Source organism: Amyelois transitella, chromosome 12 (genome assembly GCF_032362555.1).
Source record: "Amyelois transitella isolate CPQ chromosome 12, ilAmyTran1.1, whole genome shotgun sequence".
Lineage (NCBI taxonomy): Eukaryota > Metazoa > Arthropoda > Insecta > Lepidoptera > Pyralidae > Amyelois > Amyelois transitella.
Window position 1 is genome coordinate 2184579 of NC_083515.1, and position 17439 is coordinate 2202017.

Genomic DNA, 17439 nt, shown 5'->3' on the forward strand with positions numbered 1-17439 from the left:
CCGCCCGCCCTCGGATATTAAACTAATTACCAACAAACCAGGGTGCAACACAAATTGTGCGCCACCATGTCACCGTAGGGTACTGATGAATAGATGCGATTCTATGGCATGAAGTGTCAGCTTGTGCCTAAACTCTTTTTATCAAATGGTTACATACATACATACATAAAATCACGCCTCTTTCCCGGAGGTTAAGTGGTTAATTAATTAGTTAAATAAAAATTAAAATCTACATTTAACCTGTATTCTAAAATAAAGACGACATGATCAGAAAGCTTTCGGAACCATTACATGATTCTTAATTAAGTTATACAGACAAGTCGAGATTTATGCAGAAAGTGCAGAAACATGAGGAATTAACAGGGTTTTCCTGATTTCCCTGTGAACAGAACAATACCTCACTTTGGGAAGTAGTCTAGCTAATATTAAGCTAAGAACGTATTACTGATTCACGGAATCATATTTTCACTGTCGAGGACGTGATGAGCCGCATATGGTAAATAAAACACTAACTGAAAGCAAAAGGGAATTAGTAACGAGAGATTTTTCAGAAAAACGTTGAATAAAAGAACGTATGTGGAAATAGCATCTTACGGAATATCATAAAGAGGCAACTCATTACCGCTTTTAATTCCAAAGCGGCGTAATGGCGTAAGCTTTGGCTTTCAAAAGAAAAACAAAATTTTAGCTCTAAGGACAAAGTTCGTCTTTTTGTCCGTTAGAGCTAAAATTTTGAATGAACGCATGATGATAATAAATGTACAAAATGTTATCAATGGAAGTGCAAGCACACTATTTTATAGATTACAGCAGCGGCACCAGCAAATAGTGCCATATTTATTTCAAAAATCATCGTCTTTATTAGTCGATGTTGGAATTTCAACTATCCCTCTAATCTTTCACGCGGCAAACTCTGATGTTTCTGCAAAGGTGGCGTGCTCAAATATCACGGGGGCGAGGGGAGGGCGGGGTTCGGCGAGCTCTTTGTGGCTCAAACACCACTCGACAATCGTTATGATCTAACCTAAGTGTAAACCTTTGACACAAACGCTTCGTGGCGTATTGATGCAGTTCGTTTATGTCACAAACGTTTTTGCCCTCGTTTTTGGATTCAGCGCTTTGAGCTGCGCGATTCTTTTTGGGATATTGTTCGCTGGATACTGGCAATTTTTTCTCGATTGTATGAAATGCATTATTGTTTTCTAGATTAAATAAATGGAAAGTAATGATGACTTTCGAATGTGTGCATTGCATTTCATATTTGGAGCGGACACGCGACTATGTAAATCTGAAAGTTATTAATTATCTTCAACGAATTTAAGTGACAACTTTAAATCGATATGATCTTTTACAAGGTTTAAGTGGGCTATATTTCCATGGGATTAGCCAAAATTACCAAGTATCTATTTATCTTAATTTACTACCTTTTGCAGAGCTCTTTTAAAGCTTATTTTTTTAAGGTCCTGTCCCTTACATCCGCCATCTAGAACATTCACCTTTCTAGATTTCTTTTACTCGTATCTTTACTAGACCTTTAACACATCTCTCTTCCGTATAAGTTAATATAAAAAGGGTTATGAAATTGGAATTTTTTAGGCGATGGACTACAACCTGTCTCTATCTGAATCTCAATTCCATCATTGAGCCATCCAGCTAAATGCTGCTGCTAATTTCAGTTGTTTAACGGTTTTGTCTTGTTTGTAAGGGATGTAGACGTGATTATGTATCTTCTATATGCAAAATACTCCGCTGTGATACGAGCCGAGTCTGATTAAGTGGCACGTGGTAAGGTCAGCAGATTCACGCCGCTTTGAAGTCGCGCCTTCACGCTCTCGCGCCTCTGATTGATTTCACGTTTTGTTAATTATATCGGAGATTGCAAATACCAACCTGTGGTAGTCGTTTGTTTTTATGGGACTTTAAGCATTAACCTCAAGACTTTTTGTAAGTTTATAAAATAAAATAGCTGTGAAGTGAGACATAGACGTAAAAAATATTTCATGTTCAACTGTCCCTTCTTCTGTCGTAAATGGGACATTTAGAAGACAATGGCAAGGGAGTAAGTATAGACTAATAAAAATACCTTCCCAATCATTTAGTGTACTTAAAATTCAAAAACGGGTTTGTGACAGGAAGGGGGCCGACAGAAAAACTTTGCCGAAACATTTACTTACAGCCGCTGTAAATGCCTGCATAGTACTGCATACTCTATAACGGACACCGAGCTTCATCTGTAATAGCTGTTAATAAAATTGAGAAAACCTACGCAATGATGGAGACTATTTTGACGAGTCAAAAACGTGCACGACAGACAAAACATCACAAGCCACGTCTTGCGGCTTGAAGACGGTATATCACGTTTGTGTCATGAAGCTCAAAGCTTCAAAGAGGTTGCTAATGAGCAAGGTCACGACGCGGCGCGCGCGTTGTTGCCAGACACACGAATTGTACGGGATATCCCTATGTTCCGGGAGATGCAGACGGTTCACCCTCGCACCGAACGCCAAACACCCCGAATCTGGGTCAGCAGGCGATGAGTTGTTAGTGACAAAATTCAAAATTCGAAGATTTAAACTATCTATAAAAGCTGTAGCAACAATTTTTGTTTTTATTTGAATATTCATGTTGTTCTATAATGAAATTTCTTTCATTATTTATTCTCTATGTGAAATGGAACTCAGTTGCCGCTTGTACGATTTCTATGAATTCGATAGTGACTGTTAATTTGTTTTCTTCATCAAATTATCATGTGTTTTATTTATTACTTACTTTATTATGCAAACCGAAATCAAAGACTAAACTTCAGTAAAAATACGGCGACTTTCTCATCGCCGAATTAAATAAATCCAGTAAATATAATTTTCGCCGCGTATAATATTATCTCGGATTTTATATTATACAACCAAACCCATAATCATGGACTAAAACAAAAATATTTTAATTGGCGCTACCCAACCTCGCATCGTACGCAAAGTAACACACATTTATGCGCAATTAAGTTAACAAAGTTGCATAAATTATGCGGTTCGCGAAAATAAAAAGAAATGGCAATTACGGGCACGATGGCCGGGCAAAGCGCGAAACGACAGAATTGCAACAAATAAATAGCGGTAAAGATAATAAATTACAGGGAAATTACTAATGATCAGCGTGGCGGGGGCCGCGGGCGGTGCATTAAGCCGGCGGCAAACATCAAAGGGCCCTTTGACCGAGCCGACACTCCCACACCCCCGCCCGCCCCCGGCCCGGCCCGCGATTCCGACTGATATCAATCAATCCGCACTCTATTTGACTGACAATTTTTGACAAATAACACTTCCTGTCTTTTTTACCGCATTTGTTTAATGATTAATTGGTTTTTAAACCATGATAGGTAGCATTTTAGAGCAGCGTTTTGGGGTTGACGAGTATACTGTGACTCGTTGCTTGTGGCTTTTGTTTCGAGGTGAATTAGAATCTGGAGACATTCTTATGTCTCCAGATTCGTGGAAGATCCGTAGAAGGAAAAAAATAGTAAAGGTACGTAGTTAATAAGTAGATGAAAGACACCAATTATAGAAAAAAAAAAAAACAAAAATTTCACGGAATGGCGCCTAAATTATTGTTTCTTTTACAAAGGATTTCTCTATCAACATTTTTTAAAAATAACCCCTGTCAAATATGAAAGAAAAAATTCACTGTCAAATATGAAAGAGATGGCTTATGAAATTGTTTACATAAAGATAGCTATTTACAATGACTTCAGTTCCCAGAAGACTTGTCTCTAGCAGGTCGGCATCTCCCGACTATCGGATATTAGCGGAGCCGTCAAAGGGCGCGATCAAAGTGCATTTTCCACTTTGTATTAAAACAACGGTGGCACTGCTGGTTCGCAATAAACTGCATAAAACAAGCTTGACGTAAAGCACCTGCTATGTGGAAATACGTTGTTTATGAACACAGGGATTTGTTTGTTTTTGCAAATTAATGTAAAACAAAAGAAAATATTGGTATATATGATAATTTTGTTTTGAATTGCGGACTTGTATTTCTTCGGGTCAAAAACAAGCTACCTAAGGAATTGTGTTAGAAGGATTCTGAAACTTAACTTTGACAAACGTTTCTCAAGTGCGTTTTTTAAATCGCCCCTTTTTAAGAACAAAGGTTCCCTATCTGAAGGTCTTACCTTAATGTGTCATCGATATTTTTGTTTTAAATATTTTTTTTAAAGTAATATAAAATCCAGACACGTATAAATATCATGGATAGATAATAAAAGTTATTTATTAATTTATGTCTATCATGTATCAAGAAATTAAAAGGACAATTAAAACCTGCATCGTACTAATGTCCTTAAGAAATACGTATTAAAAAACTGTTGTTTCTTTGTTAATAAATAATCAGATAGCAAGTGATCGACGAGACAAGGCCAGACAAGTTAATCCTAAATCAATTCTTGGTTAATCCAGGTTGTAAATTCTTCTTAATACCGCGGATCTTGCTGTCAAGTGTAGAGGCACGTTACTCTATGCGACAACGTTATCATTTTGTATCCGCATTATTTTAAAACAGTTTGTACTAATTTTTCTCACATCTTATATGAAAGTGGCATGAAAATACCTTTAAAAAGGTACGTCCCGCTTTATTTTACATTGCTTCTTCTTCACTTTAAGAATTAAATAGGTATGCAAAAAAAAACAATATTCTTATTAGTAAGGTTCTATAGGTTTATACATAGCCTATAACACTCGCAGATACCTAGACTATCTTTTTAAATTATAACGGGGAAAGTATTTTCATGATCAATGCAGTGTTTCCGAAGATTAGCACTTACAAACGAACAAAGTTATAAACTTTACCTTTTTATTATATATGTAAGTTATAGTGCGCCGACCGCAAGCAATCATTTCATAAGAGATATGTAAGTAAACAAATATGGTGGAACCACCAGTCAAAAATTATAATATGATAGGTGCTGTCTGTTAACTTGTGTGACTTGTTAACTATTTTAACCCAGTCTTAAAAGCGCATTAAATCAAAGAAAAAAAAACAGTTTCCCAAACCTAACCTAACATTAATTTACACCTGGATCTTGAACATGTCACACCGTGAAGAGTATGTGAAAATGTTGGGGGTAGGAATCAAAATAGTTGGCAGTCGTTTGGGGCACGTTCTCGAGTTGTGGCGAGGTGTCGGCAGAGGGCGGTAACGAGCCACTACACGTACTACAGCGGCGCCGCGGGTACTCACTAAGCGCGCCATTCGAGATCACACCTCCACCCATCGGATTTGACACTTACAAGTTATGATGTGCAGGTAACGATGTTTCGTACCTGAAAATGTTCTAGAGCTCTATGTAGATTTCGTATTTATTTCAAAATATTTTATTTTTAACATGGAACTTAAAAAAAAAGTTCTCAGCAAGAATCTACGAACCTAGTTAGTTCAATATAATTTTTTATTGAGCAAACCTAGTAAATTGAACAAAACTGGTTTGCCATGTACTTATTATTATCCTCGTTTTACAGCAAAAAGTTTACGGCTGCCGAAAATATTGCAGTTGCCACACATATCGAACCTTCGTTGACAATAGTAGCCACTACAAGACCCTAACTTTATATTGTCAGCTCTACCTGCAAAAATGTACTGGTGTAAACCAGATGTTTAATTACATCGGTAGGTATCTTTAAGACACACCAAAGCAAAACAAAAGATGTAGGTAGACGTGGATCGAACTCCAGTGTTCAGAGTTCCGAAGCATTCACGAAGAAATGAAAATACCAAGAAATTGGCGAAGGAAAACACGAAGATACTGTCTGATTGCAGAACAATTACTGCAATGGACACACTTGGCTGAATTGCGAAAAGATATATTGTATAGTAACTGACGATATTTGTATTTTCTAGTGCATTTTATTGTATGTTTTTTTTTCAGTGTCAGGTCAAGCGTTGCTGCATGAAGAGATGCGGAAAATGTTGGTTATGATCGCCCCACCATAACCACTGACCTATAAGTCCTTTTTTTTAAGAATATAAATCAGATAAATATGTATCTTAGTCACTAGAACAACTCTCAACAATAAATCTCCGCACTAACCAAGTTTCTTAACCGAACAAGCTTAATTGTCCATTCCTTGCAAGACCTTTGAAACAATACCTATAAATATAGAAGTAACATAACGCTCGTGTTAGAAACGGCAACCGGATACGTCAACAATCAAGACAAGGCAAAGACAAGCTCCATCAAGCAGCATACGACTATCAATTCATTATTCGGCGTCGCAGACCGCCTCGATTGCTTCTCTGGCTGCATTCAATATCATGGCGGATGAAGTATCAGATTTGGCTTTGTCGACGCACACTAGCCACTTCGAGTGACACTAGAAGCCGGGCTCAAAGGCGACTGTTTGCCCCTTTGTCTTACCGGCAATTAGTGCAGTCCGTTCATTTAATTCTATCGGTCGATTAGCGACGAGCCAGGTGGCCATTAATTGTGCGCCAGCAATTTGTCTATGGTCCCTACGTTCCGGTTTGCACAAAGCGGTGTGTGATTGTGCTGGATCTAATTAATTTATCATAAACATGGTTGGTTTGCTTTCATTTGAGGCTATTATGTCTTCTGGGATTCTCTTGTTTGAAATAAATACGTAAAATTCTTTTGATATCATTTCTATTCGCTTGAGCCTTAAGAGAATATTTTGGGTAGGTAAGCAGCTAATGAGCATATGGTCTTAGTACTTTTTTTATGAAAAAGTATTTTAGATGCTGCATCAATTGCGTGTGATTTTAAGAATTTTATTTGGCCGTGTTTGTATCGCAGCACACCAAAACTATTGCTCCAATTTGAATGTGTTTAACTTAGTCTGGCCTAAAAATTCAAAGTATACAAAAATGTATCCCCTCATACCTCATACCATCGGCTTTTTGATCAACAGTGTTAGTGTATTACTTTACAGATTTCGTTTTACAGCGGACCAAGTGACAGGCATTATCAATTCAATTAAGCCACGGGCTTTCTTAAATTACTATTTGTGTTTCCAACTTTTTCGTCAGAAACAGAAAGATCGACAACTACAAAAGCATGGAAAGTGTGGAGGCCCGCATCTTGTTCCAACTTTTATATTTCGTGATTGGGATCCGGCGCTTCTGGATGTTTACTTCTAGTTTGTTCATACTTGGACATTGCTTTTGAACAGTTTTATTTAAGAGCAGTAGATGTTTCTTATCCCAAATAGATTTAATTCATTAATTTTTAAACTGTTTAAAAAATAAACCCTATTCTTCAGAATTAATTCCCCTCTCAATTCAACAATGAATTTTTCAAGGACCATCCATTCTTCTTTTGACGATGTAACGATAAAAAGAAAGGAGTATTAAATCTCACTTATCGGCTTAAATGCAGGCAAAGGAAGCACTGTAGACAGTCACAACTGTTCCTCTACTTGACCCGCCCCTCGTCATTGGCTGAACTGAAGAACAGTATTACCGACTTTTCTATGGCGCTAAGGGGACATGTATTATGCAAACTTCGTGGGTCTGTGAAATCTTAAAAAAACTTTCTTATCCCCATTCAACGTTTCCGATTTCCTAATAAATTGTACCACCTACGAATCTATTAAATTTATAAATATTTAAGCGTAATTTGGTAGCGGTTTCATAATTAAATTCACCGTTGATTCATACGCTTTATTACCGGATGTTTAGGCAATCCGATGGTTACGCAGACCAATATTTAGATCATCCTGTTTATATCATTTACTTCCACGAAATACTTCGCGAGACAACCTGCCATAAACAAAAATAGATAAAGAGATAATTATTTGCTTCGCCATCAGGGCCTTCAAAGGCCATTGATAAAATGCTGTATTAGCTGACCGACACGAGGTCTTATCAAAATATGATAGCAAGAACCTACAGAAAAAAAGCGGTAAGCTTTCAGCGGTAGTATTATTTATACAGTAGCATTTGTGTCCTAAATATTTAGTTACATCTGTTTACGGAGAAAAAATTGTATGAAAATAAAGTACCTACGAAAGATGCAAGCTACATGAATGTCTGTGATTTTTGCCACAGTCAAATGATTCAAAAACTTTGGGAATAATAGAGCATAAAAAGTTGAGACGTAAGATTTGTCCCGCGGTGATATAGTTAAGGAAATAAATTAAAAATATTAATTAGTTTCTCTCTTCTAAAATTAGCTTAGGAAGTCAACAACACTAGAAACTAGCAAGCAAGGATATACCACTTATAATATGGCAACCATTAAGAAATCTTTTCACGCCAATCATGAAGAAAACCTACAATGGTTCTCCTGGGAAACATTGGCAGATCAAAAAAAAAAACGAAAATGCATAAATCCAGTCACAAAACATGAAATCTTTTTCGAGTAAAGCAGTACTTCAGTAAGCTTAGGTCGTCGTGGGCGCAGGGCGGTATTAGAGTATAACTCTCTGTTAGAAAACAACGAGAGTACAGACGGATAACCAGCCATTTTTGACAATCCCACTGAGTGACACTTCAACATGTCATGCTGATGAAAATCATTATTTTCCTGATTGCAGGTACAATATATATATAAAATGTAGGTAATAGCATTTACATTTTGAATCGCTGTGTGTGTGTTGGTTAAAGTCGAGTTGGTTCGTAATTGAATCATGTGAACATTTAAAAAACTTATCAAGTTTGTATAGACCTAAGGTCTCGAAGGATAGTAGCGAAGGTTGCGACTGGACTGGAAACACACTGAGAGAAAGAGAGAAAAAATTGACATATTTCTACTTTTTATGGTCTTGTTGATTCAAAAATTTAATAGGTTTGGCGTAAGCAAAATCTTACCAAATAATATTTGACAATGACGAACATAAATAAAATTAGTTTAAAAATTTTTAGGCTTAACTAAACATATCCTAAATATAATTTAAAAACTGGATGCTTAAGTTGTTCACGTTAAAAGAAAAAGGTAAAAAACCTATACATTGAATGTGAATTTGTGTAAAACAATTATTACATGAGCATTCATGTCAATCTATCATAAAAATAATCGTAAGGGATATAGTAACACTTCTGTACTCTCTATAGTCTGTGGCGTTGTGAGCTCTGTCGCGTCTTCCTAGGGCGGCGAGATCAAAGGTACGACACGCCACCGCGTCCATTGATGTCGGCACAAAGGGAATTGATTGTTGCGAACCTCTCTTTTTAAAGATAGGGATTGATTACACATCTGCTTTTTTATTATGTTTCGTATTTTGTTTACATTGTCTATGAAAATGTGTGTAAAGCGAATTACATATGAACTTAAAGGAGTTTTTTTTTAAATATCAGGTGTGAGGGCCGTAGCTGAGGAATGAGGCTGATTGCCCCTCTCTGTTGGAGGCCAGCTACTTACTATGGCTAGTCCAATGAACGCAGACAGTAAGACATTTTGCTATTGACTTTGCTTTGAGAAATGTTGCAGAGCCAAGTTTACACATTCGCGGAGTGCAGTAATTTAACAATTGATTGCTCAATTTAAAAATGGCTAGTCCATACTAGTGTTATAAATGCCAAAGTGAGTTACTTTGTAAACTCTTCACAGTTAACCCACTGAAAAGATCTGCATTAAATTCTGCATGCAATGAGATAAGTATGGACAAGGTAAAGGGTAGCTTTAATTTCTTGGATGATGCTAAATTCATGTGGGCCAAGCAGCGAGTAAAAGCTAGTAATTCATATAATTTAATATATTTATGTACTATGTGGTTTCTGGGACTTGAGCCATGCTGTCACTTCCAACTTCCCACACTTGTCCCATGGATATTGTTAAAGGGAGCTAAAGGCCCATTCATCTAGTGCAAGCTTCCATTTGAGATTTGTCATGTAGAAAACACAGTGAGCTGCTTCTCTTTCCATGCAGATTGTAAAAGTGAATAAAGGGAAATGCTAATAAACTCTGTATTCTTCTTTTAGGTGCTGAGCTACCACATGTCACTATATGAATATCAATTTCATCACTAACCCAACCCAGCTGAATAGGCCGCTTCAGACTTTTTTCTAGGCAGTTTTCTCCAAAAGATAAAAAGAAAGATGTGTTATATGTTTCATACATTTCAGTAATTTGTCAATTAAAAGGAAAATGAATGATGACCAAATCCACAATTGGTCACAATAATATTCTAAAGAAAAGTATAACTAAGGCTACATTGCAAATCACATTATCCACTGTTACCTGACTCTCATAAAAGCAGGGTTGATTCACAGAAATTGAAAAGACATACATTCTCCTATTGTCCCCGTTTCTCTTACTCGGCAGTTAACCCACTCAAAGAAAGAGTGATAGCAACTTCAAACATAAAATGAAGAGAGAGTTATTGTAACGTGAACAATTTAATTACAGCATGTTTTTTGTACGTGAAACTGCTCTAAACCAAATATCAATCAGCTGATTGATATCTGGTTCAGAATGGTCAATGGATCTTGTCAAATGACGGCCTCTGTGGCGCAGCGGTAATACGCTTGTCTGTGACACCGGGGGTCCCGGGTTCGAATCCCGGCCAGGGCATGATGAGAAAAGAACTTTTTCTGATTGGCCTGGGTCTTGGATGTTTATGTATATAAGTATTTATTATTATTATAAAATATAGTATCGTTGAGTTAGTATCTCGTAACACAAGTCTCGAACTTACTTCGAGGCTAACTCAATCTGTGTAATTTGTCCCGTATATAAAAAAAAAAAAAAAAAAAGTCTTGAAAGACAGATAGGCTATGTTCTGCTGTTAGATTTAATGATAGAATTCAGATTAAAATAGTGATAGGTTGCTAGCCCATCACCTAAATAAAAATCCCAAGTATATAGCCTTAGTAAGGGATAAAGAAATGATAATTATGTGAATTAACATATGACAATGAAATACTACTTAATTAAATACAACTTAATAATTATATGAAAATGATCTGTTGTTACAATTTTGGAAAAAATTTAAGGAGTTATTGTTTCTTAACAATTTTTTTTGTTTCTTCCTTGATAAGCAATTTTTCTCTAATGCCACACTTTATATGTGGCAATGCCTTAGAATTAATTGACTTCTATTGTTTATTGGCTTGAAAGATTTATCTTGCATGTAACCATATAAGTCTCAATAATTGACAGGAAACTAAACTTTAAAAGTTTCCCTCTTGATATTTTCTTGACAGTTTTTGATTTTTGAATTTTAAAGTAGAGTATTTATTACTTTACAGCTAAGTTTTTCTCAACTGAAACATGAAAATAAGAACTTATCTAAAGTAAATCAATAAATACTTTCTCATCACTTATAAATGTGTTTCATTTTCACAAAGGTTTTCACCTGTTTTGTATTATAATAGTAAACAACATTACACATCTCCACTACAATACACATGTAAAAGTAGCCTGTACCTACTCTCAACATCAGTAAGTTGGTAAACAAAAACTTTGAAAAAGTTATGGCAAAGTTGTATTAATTCAAAAATATTACTTTCGCTATTCATGTTATTCTTTGAGAAACAAGAGAGGCTTAGAGAAGCTTCAATTCGGACAACATCCTAACCTTTCCATGAAAGTGAATTATTTTTAACTATTACCTGTACATTTTGATGTGTTTCTATCTAACGCGCCTAAGCTAATTATGGAGTTCATACGCGAAAAAATGGCTATTAGCATCTGTAGCGTTAATTATAGAAGTCGTAATCTTGGAATAAGCTTCGTTTTCTTACCTCGTTGACACCTGAATTCCCAAGTGATCCCAGAGTTCGTTACAACTTCACACACAAAACTTGCAACTTTCAACAATAACTCTTGGAATTTAATCGATCGTTGACACTTTCAATAACTTTGAGTCCAGTCTTTTAATGTAAAAATGAATATAAAACAACGTTTTCACACATAAAACAAAATTTTTTCATACGATTGACATAGCTACGCCATGGTGTTGATGCACATTAGCGAGATCTACTGGCGTTTTCTGGAAACAAATATGCATTCCGTTCCACGCAGTTGAACATGAACTTCAGTTGAACATGAACTTCAGTTGAACAATGAAACATAAATTCAACTGGTAACAGATGACACTGACTTATGTTTATTTCTTAAACTGATAAAAATGTTTTATTTTATACCTTCCTACCATAAAAACAAGGGGAAGTATGTATTAGCTATCTCATACTACCTTTTACCCGCAGCTTCGCCCGCATGAATTAAGCGTCAACTACACGCGCGAATATAGCGCCATCTAAAAATGAAAATGATTTTACCGGGTTGAAAAGTACAAAGGTACCCTATGTCCTTCTATCTCTAAATTAATAGGCAAACGCTTTTCTTAGTATGAACGCAAAATTTCAAGAAGATTGGTTCGGTTGATAACGCGTGAAGAATAAACAAACAAATGAACTTGCATTTTTAATAATAAGTAGTTGGGATAAAAGATTGCGCCCGTAACTCGGCCTGCCACATTATCTGAAATTGTTTTTTAACTTTGCAACATATGTATGAAAAAAACTGTACACATGTAGTAGTCCACATGCGAACAAAGATGTAAATTCTTAAACATTATTAATTTATTTAAACTTCATTGCACAAAATAAAAATGTAGATATAGTACAATTGGCGGACTTAATGCTAGAAGCATTATATACCAGTCAACCATTGGGTCTGACTCAATTTAAAGCTTAAGTCAAGCTAAATAAATATTTTTGTACCTACACAAAATAAAATAATTATATAATAACAGTATACGTAAATAAATTCATTCGCATTCGCATAACATTCGCATCGATTGATGCGAATGTCGATGCGAATATTTAAAAAGATGCGAATTATTCGCATATGCGATGCGAATATTCGTGACATCCCTACTTGCAATCACCTTATAATCATATTAATAGGGATGTGTTAAAAGGATAGCAGTGGTTGTATGCTGATTTTAGATTCAAAACTATTTTTAAAAAACCTGGTGCATAGGAAGGCATATACTCGTATGCTGTGTGTACAATGTGCACTGTAGGTAATATACGCCATATTACCTACAGTGCACATTGTACACACAGCTCAGAATATACCTGGGTCACCCCCCATACACCCATCAAGGGGAGGTGGTTTATGAACTTTAGATTCTCTCTGGGCGATAGGCTAGTAATTCTGCCACTTGTTATGTATGAGTCATTGGGCTTTACGATGTTGTCAAAGTAATAACTACTAAAACAAGTGGATAATGAAAGAAACACAATATAATTAGGAAAAAATCTTTATTTGGATTTAACTAAAATTCAAATACAATTAATTGACAAAATAACATAAGACAAGCGTAAAGTGATGTCGATACAAATTAAAATACGGTCTGCAGCAGACAGAGCTGGACATAAATTAAAAGTTGTGTACAGAAGTGGAGATGAGTAGACGACGACCAATCATGTTGTTTTTTACAAAAAATACAGCGATGTCATTGGTTGATTGTACACAGATAACGCCTGCAACCAATCCCACGTCAGGCACACAAGTAGTAAAACATGGCCCACTGCTAAATAGATCAATCTGTCATAATGCAATAGCATCATTAAATTAAATCATGCCAAAAAAAAACAAAAATCACTATTCAAAGAAAAAAAAATAATGCCATATTTTCCTACTTACATTTATATTTGAAAAAAGAGATACAGAACTTATTATTTATATGCTATTTTCGTTTCACTTTAACAGGTACAAAATAGCAAAGTAAAAACGAGATAGCGCCGCATCGACGCGTCTAAATCTACAAAAATGACTATATCAATGACTGTCATGCTTACGAACTACAATAAATAAACCAATACAATCGACGAAGAAGGTGAATTGAGGTATTTAAATTACTAAACAAGGAACCTACTTTGATTATATAAACGAAAGTTATATTATATCATAGCTTTTAGACAATCCTTCATCTTGGCTTTAGTCCCGGTTGCAGCCTCGCCACTCTGGAGAGGAGCGTGGGGTATATGCCTTTGACCATGGATCCTAGATTAGTTGAATCAGGTTTTTACATGAAGCGACTCCCGTCTGACCACTGTAACCTTTGCAGGTAAAGCTAACCCGTATTGGATCGATCATGGTTACACATCCAGCTGTCTGAATGTGCGGGTTTCCTCTCGATGGTTTTCCCTCACCGTAAGAGCATCAGTTAGTATTCAAACTAATGTACATAACTTCGAAAAAGGGCATTGGAACATAGCATAAGTGGGAATCGAATCTGGACCTTTTTGCACCACACGCATTCGACCATCGACGATTTGCTTACATATATAAGCTATGATGTTATAACTTAAAATTATACTAATTAAAATTAATAGTAAAAGATAGTTATAACAGTAGGTCAGTGATGTAGATAGCATATTTATTAACCTACAGGTTTTGGTTTATTTATAATTAAAACTAATTTCGTAAATGTATTGCCAACTTAACAAAATAAATAACAGCCGCTTCTGCATTTCAGTTTTATACCCAATTTAGATATATATAAAGATAAGTATTTAATTTTTGGATGACAAAATGTTGAGCCATCCATTTGACATGGGAATGAATCCCTTACTGAAGTTTCTTGGCCTAAATTCAAATCTAGATGAACCTATCTAGCAAGACTACAAAGCAGAGGTTAAATTTTTTATCACTCAACTGAACTGGGAATAGATTTGTTACATCCATTATTGTATCCCTTTTGCGGCAGCTGTTATTCAAATTTTACAAAGTTTGGTAAGAATGCTTATTCTTATTCTATCCTTAAATCATAAAATCTGTGCAAAGACAAATGATTTAACTATGCAATGCCATTCTTTTTGCTCATTAATAGTTTTGACCACAAAAATCGGAGTATTAATATATTACCATTTCTGTCATTTTGGCCTATCACGTAAAAGCATTTTTAATGAGTGATATAGTGTGACAATGACGTAAAAGTAATGCTATTATTTCCCAACTGTTTAAACATTGCCGATGCGGTACGAGTACATTGAAACTTAATAGTTATGTATGATTAAGTGCATTTGAATGCCTAAACTTTGTAAAGTAAAAGTAGATAGCCCATTGAAATGTATATATGTATATGTATGCAATTTTATAATATAACACCAGAAAAATATTTTATTTCAATAGTGGTAAACTATTAATAAGGTTTGATTAAGATGCAAAGATTTGTTGTTAATGAATACCTCTCTCTCTCTCTCTCTCATCTCTGCGTGTTTTCGGTTGAAACCCTGAATGAATAATTATGAATAATCGGGACATGGAAAAATCTGCTTCGAGTCTAGTGTAACATCTAAATATCACAAACAAAGTGAATTTATTTTTTTGCGTGCACTAAAACATACGTATTACGATTTTTGTTTTATCTTAACTAAGCCTACGATTAATTATATGGAAAGATTCAATCTAAAATCGAGATATTAATAAAAAAATAAATAAACCAAGAGTTCCTTACGATTTCAATAACTTTCTTCTGAAGTTTGAGTAATTTTAAATAGTTTGTTAATTCGCTATTTTTAAACTTATTGCATAGGTACATCATTTTCATTGATTTCTATCTAATAAAATCTGTCTTTAGTTATGTATTAAAAGTAGTCCTGTAGAGATTGTTTTAATTGCGGATCTCTTAGTTTATTATCTTTGGCTTAAAACTCGATACATAAGGCAACTTTCTAAAGCTGTCTGTGACTAAACCTACGAGTAAAGTATATACTATGTGTAGCTACATTCTAAACTTTATTTTAGCGGTAGCAAGTTTCAATTCTTGGTGGGAATTAAGCTTTACCGCCTCGTGAAGATTTCCGTTATGACGTGCCGAATAAAAATGTTTACAGCACTATTAAGAAATATCTTTTAAAAAAACTCGACATAACCATTGGTAACGAATAAGCCTCTATGGTTTTCTTAGTGTAATTCCATAGCGTTGTCAAGATGCTAAATCACGCCTTGGGTATTTAGCAAAATTACTTGTTTTTTACAAAAACTAGAGCGATTTTATATGGTCAACTGGCCTGACTTTTGTAAAGCGAAAATAGATTTTATTTTTAAGTTGACATTTGTATGCCTGTAAAGGATACTTGGCGATTTTACTAAAGGTAAATCAGTCATGTATTATTAATAAAGAATCTTCGTGTTTGTAATTCATTTTACACAGTTTCACAAATAAATGGTTATGATTCTGATAAACGGTATTAAAGAGGGTGTGATATAATCTAGTTTTAAACTTATCGCTCTGATTCTTTCGCAATCTTACTCCTATAAACTTGTTACAATACTACCAAATTGCATTGGCGATACTGCTTTAAACTTGTTTAATGTCAGGTGCATCAAGTTACAAGCAAAAAATGTTTTATACAATAAGTCGCGTTGCAAAAAAAAAAGGATCAATCATTTAGTGTTAACAGAGCGAAAATTTTATCTCGAAACTTGGTTGCATACAGTTGTCAAAACGCTCTCTACCTATCAACGACTCGATGTGATTGTAACACGACAAGACACACTCATTACCTTAAACACAAATCAAGAAGATGGAATTTACAAGCGCGAGCTAAGCGCTCATCTTATTCAAGCCTTTAATGAAATTAGTCATATCATACTCCTCCTCATACTGTTTATCGTCCCACAGGTCCGGCAGGGAGTCCAGCACGGACCTGCTGGGGCCCGGCCTGGGGTCCGCCGGGCCCCGGGCCCCCGACAGCTGGAACAGGTCGAGCAGCTGGTCGGTGCCCATGGTCTCCATGGCCGCGTTCTCGCTGCTTATCACCGTGTTCGCCGTTTGCAATTTGAATTTCTGCAACCTGTAATGCGGGATGTGAAATTTAACGTCAACTTCGTGGTATTAAAATTCCTTCATTAACTTAATTTCCAATAACTAAATAAATAAAATTATTAAATAATAACTAAATAAATAAAATAAAATTCTTCCAATAACTTAAATTACTTTTGTAAAAGAGAACCGCCAGCAATCGATATCCTGCTTTTTTAAATTCGGTTAAATTTTTTAACCCATATCTTAAGTGTAACCAAACCATCCACTTTTGAGGCCTATCAGACGAATGAACGTCCTTGTTGCCACCTTCGGTCGTTGGTAGAAGGGGCAAGCCGAAGAAATCCTGGCTTCACACCGGGAAACATGATATACGTACAATAGTAATAGTAATAAAACTATAAACGCTGTGGAACGGACAATGAGCAAAGCGAAATATCAAAAAGAGGAGGGGAGAGTACCCCATAATCTTCTCCTCCAGGGTGTCCCTGGTGATAAGCCGGTACACGTTGACCACCTTCTTCTGGCCGATGCGGTGCGCGCGGTCCATGGCCTGCAGGTCCTTGGTGGGGTTCCAGTCGTGCTCCACGAAGATCACCGTGTCCGCGCCCGTCAGGTTCAGCCCCAGCCCGCCCACCTCAAACGACCAAACATACATACATACATACATAAACGGGGTAGTAAGAGTCAAGGCTGATAGGCCAAATACAGC

General features: G+C 35.8%; 2 protein-coding genes across 4 annotated transcripts in view; both read right to left on the reverse strand.

Annotated features, from left to right (window-relative positions):
• The window catches only part of LOC106142613 (axin), a 67386-nt gene extending 55464 nt beyond the window's left edge, over positions 1-11922 (reverse strand). For all 3 annotated transcript variants that reach the window (XM_060946850.1, XM_013344438.2, XM_013344437.2), the window contains exon 1: positions 11689-11922. The gene's annotated coding sequence lies outside the window, so the exon portion shown is untranslated. The remainder of the gene's footprint in view (positions 1-11688) is intronic.
• A 1276-nt stretch (positions 11923-13198) lies between these two features.
• LOC106142537 (TATA-binding protein-associated factor 172) overlaps positions 13199-17439 on the reverse strand; it is a 50571-nt gene continuing 46330 nt past the window's right edge. Inside the window, exons 34-35 of the mRNA XM_060946767.1 lie at positions 17189-17364; positions 13199-16758 (exon numbers count right to left, since the gene is read on the reverse strand). Coding sequence (XP_060802750.1) covers positions 16509-16758; positions 17189-17364 — 426 coding nt within the window. The 3' untranslated portion in view covers positions 13199-16508. The remainder of the gene's footprint in view (positions 16759-17188; positions 17365-17439) is intronic.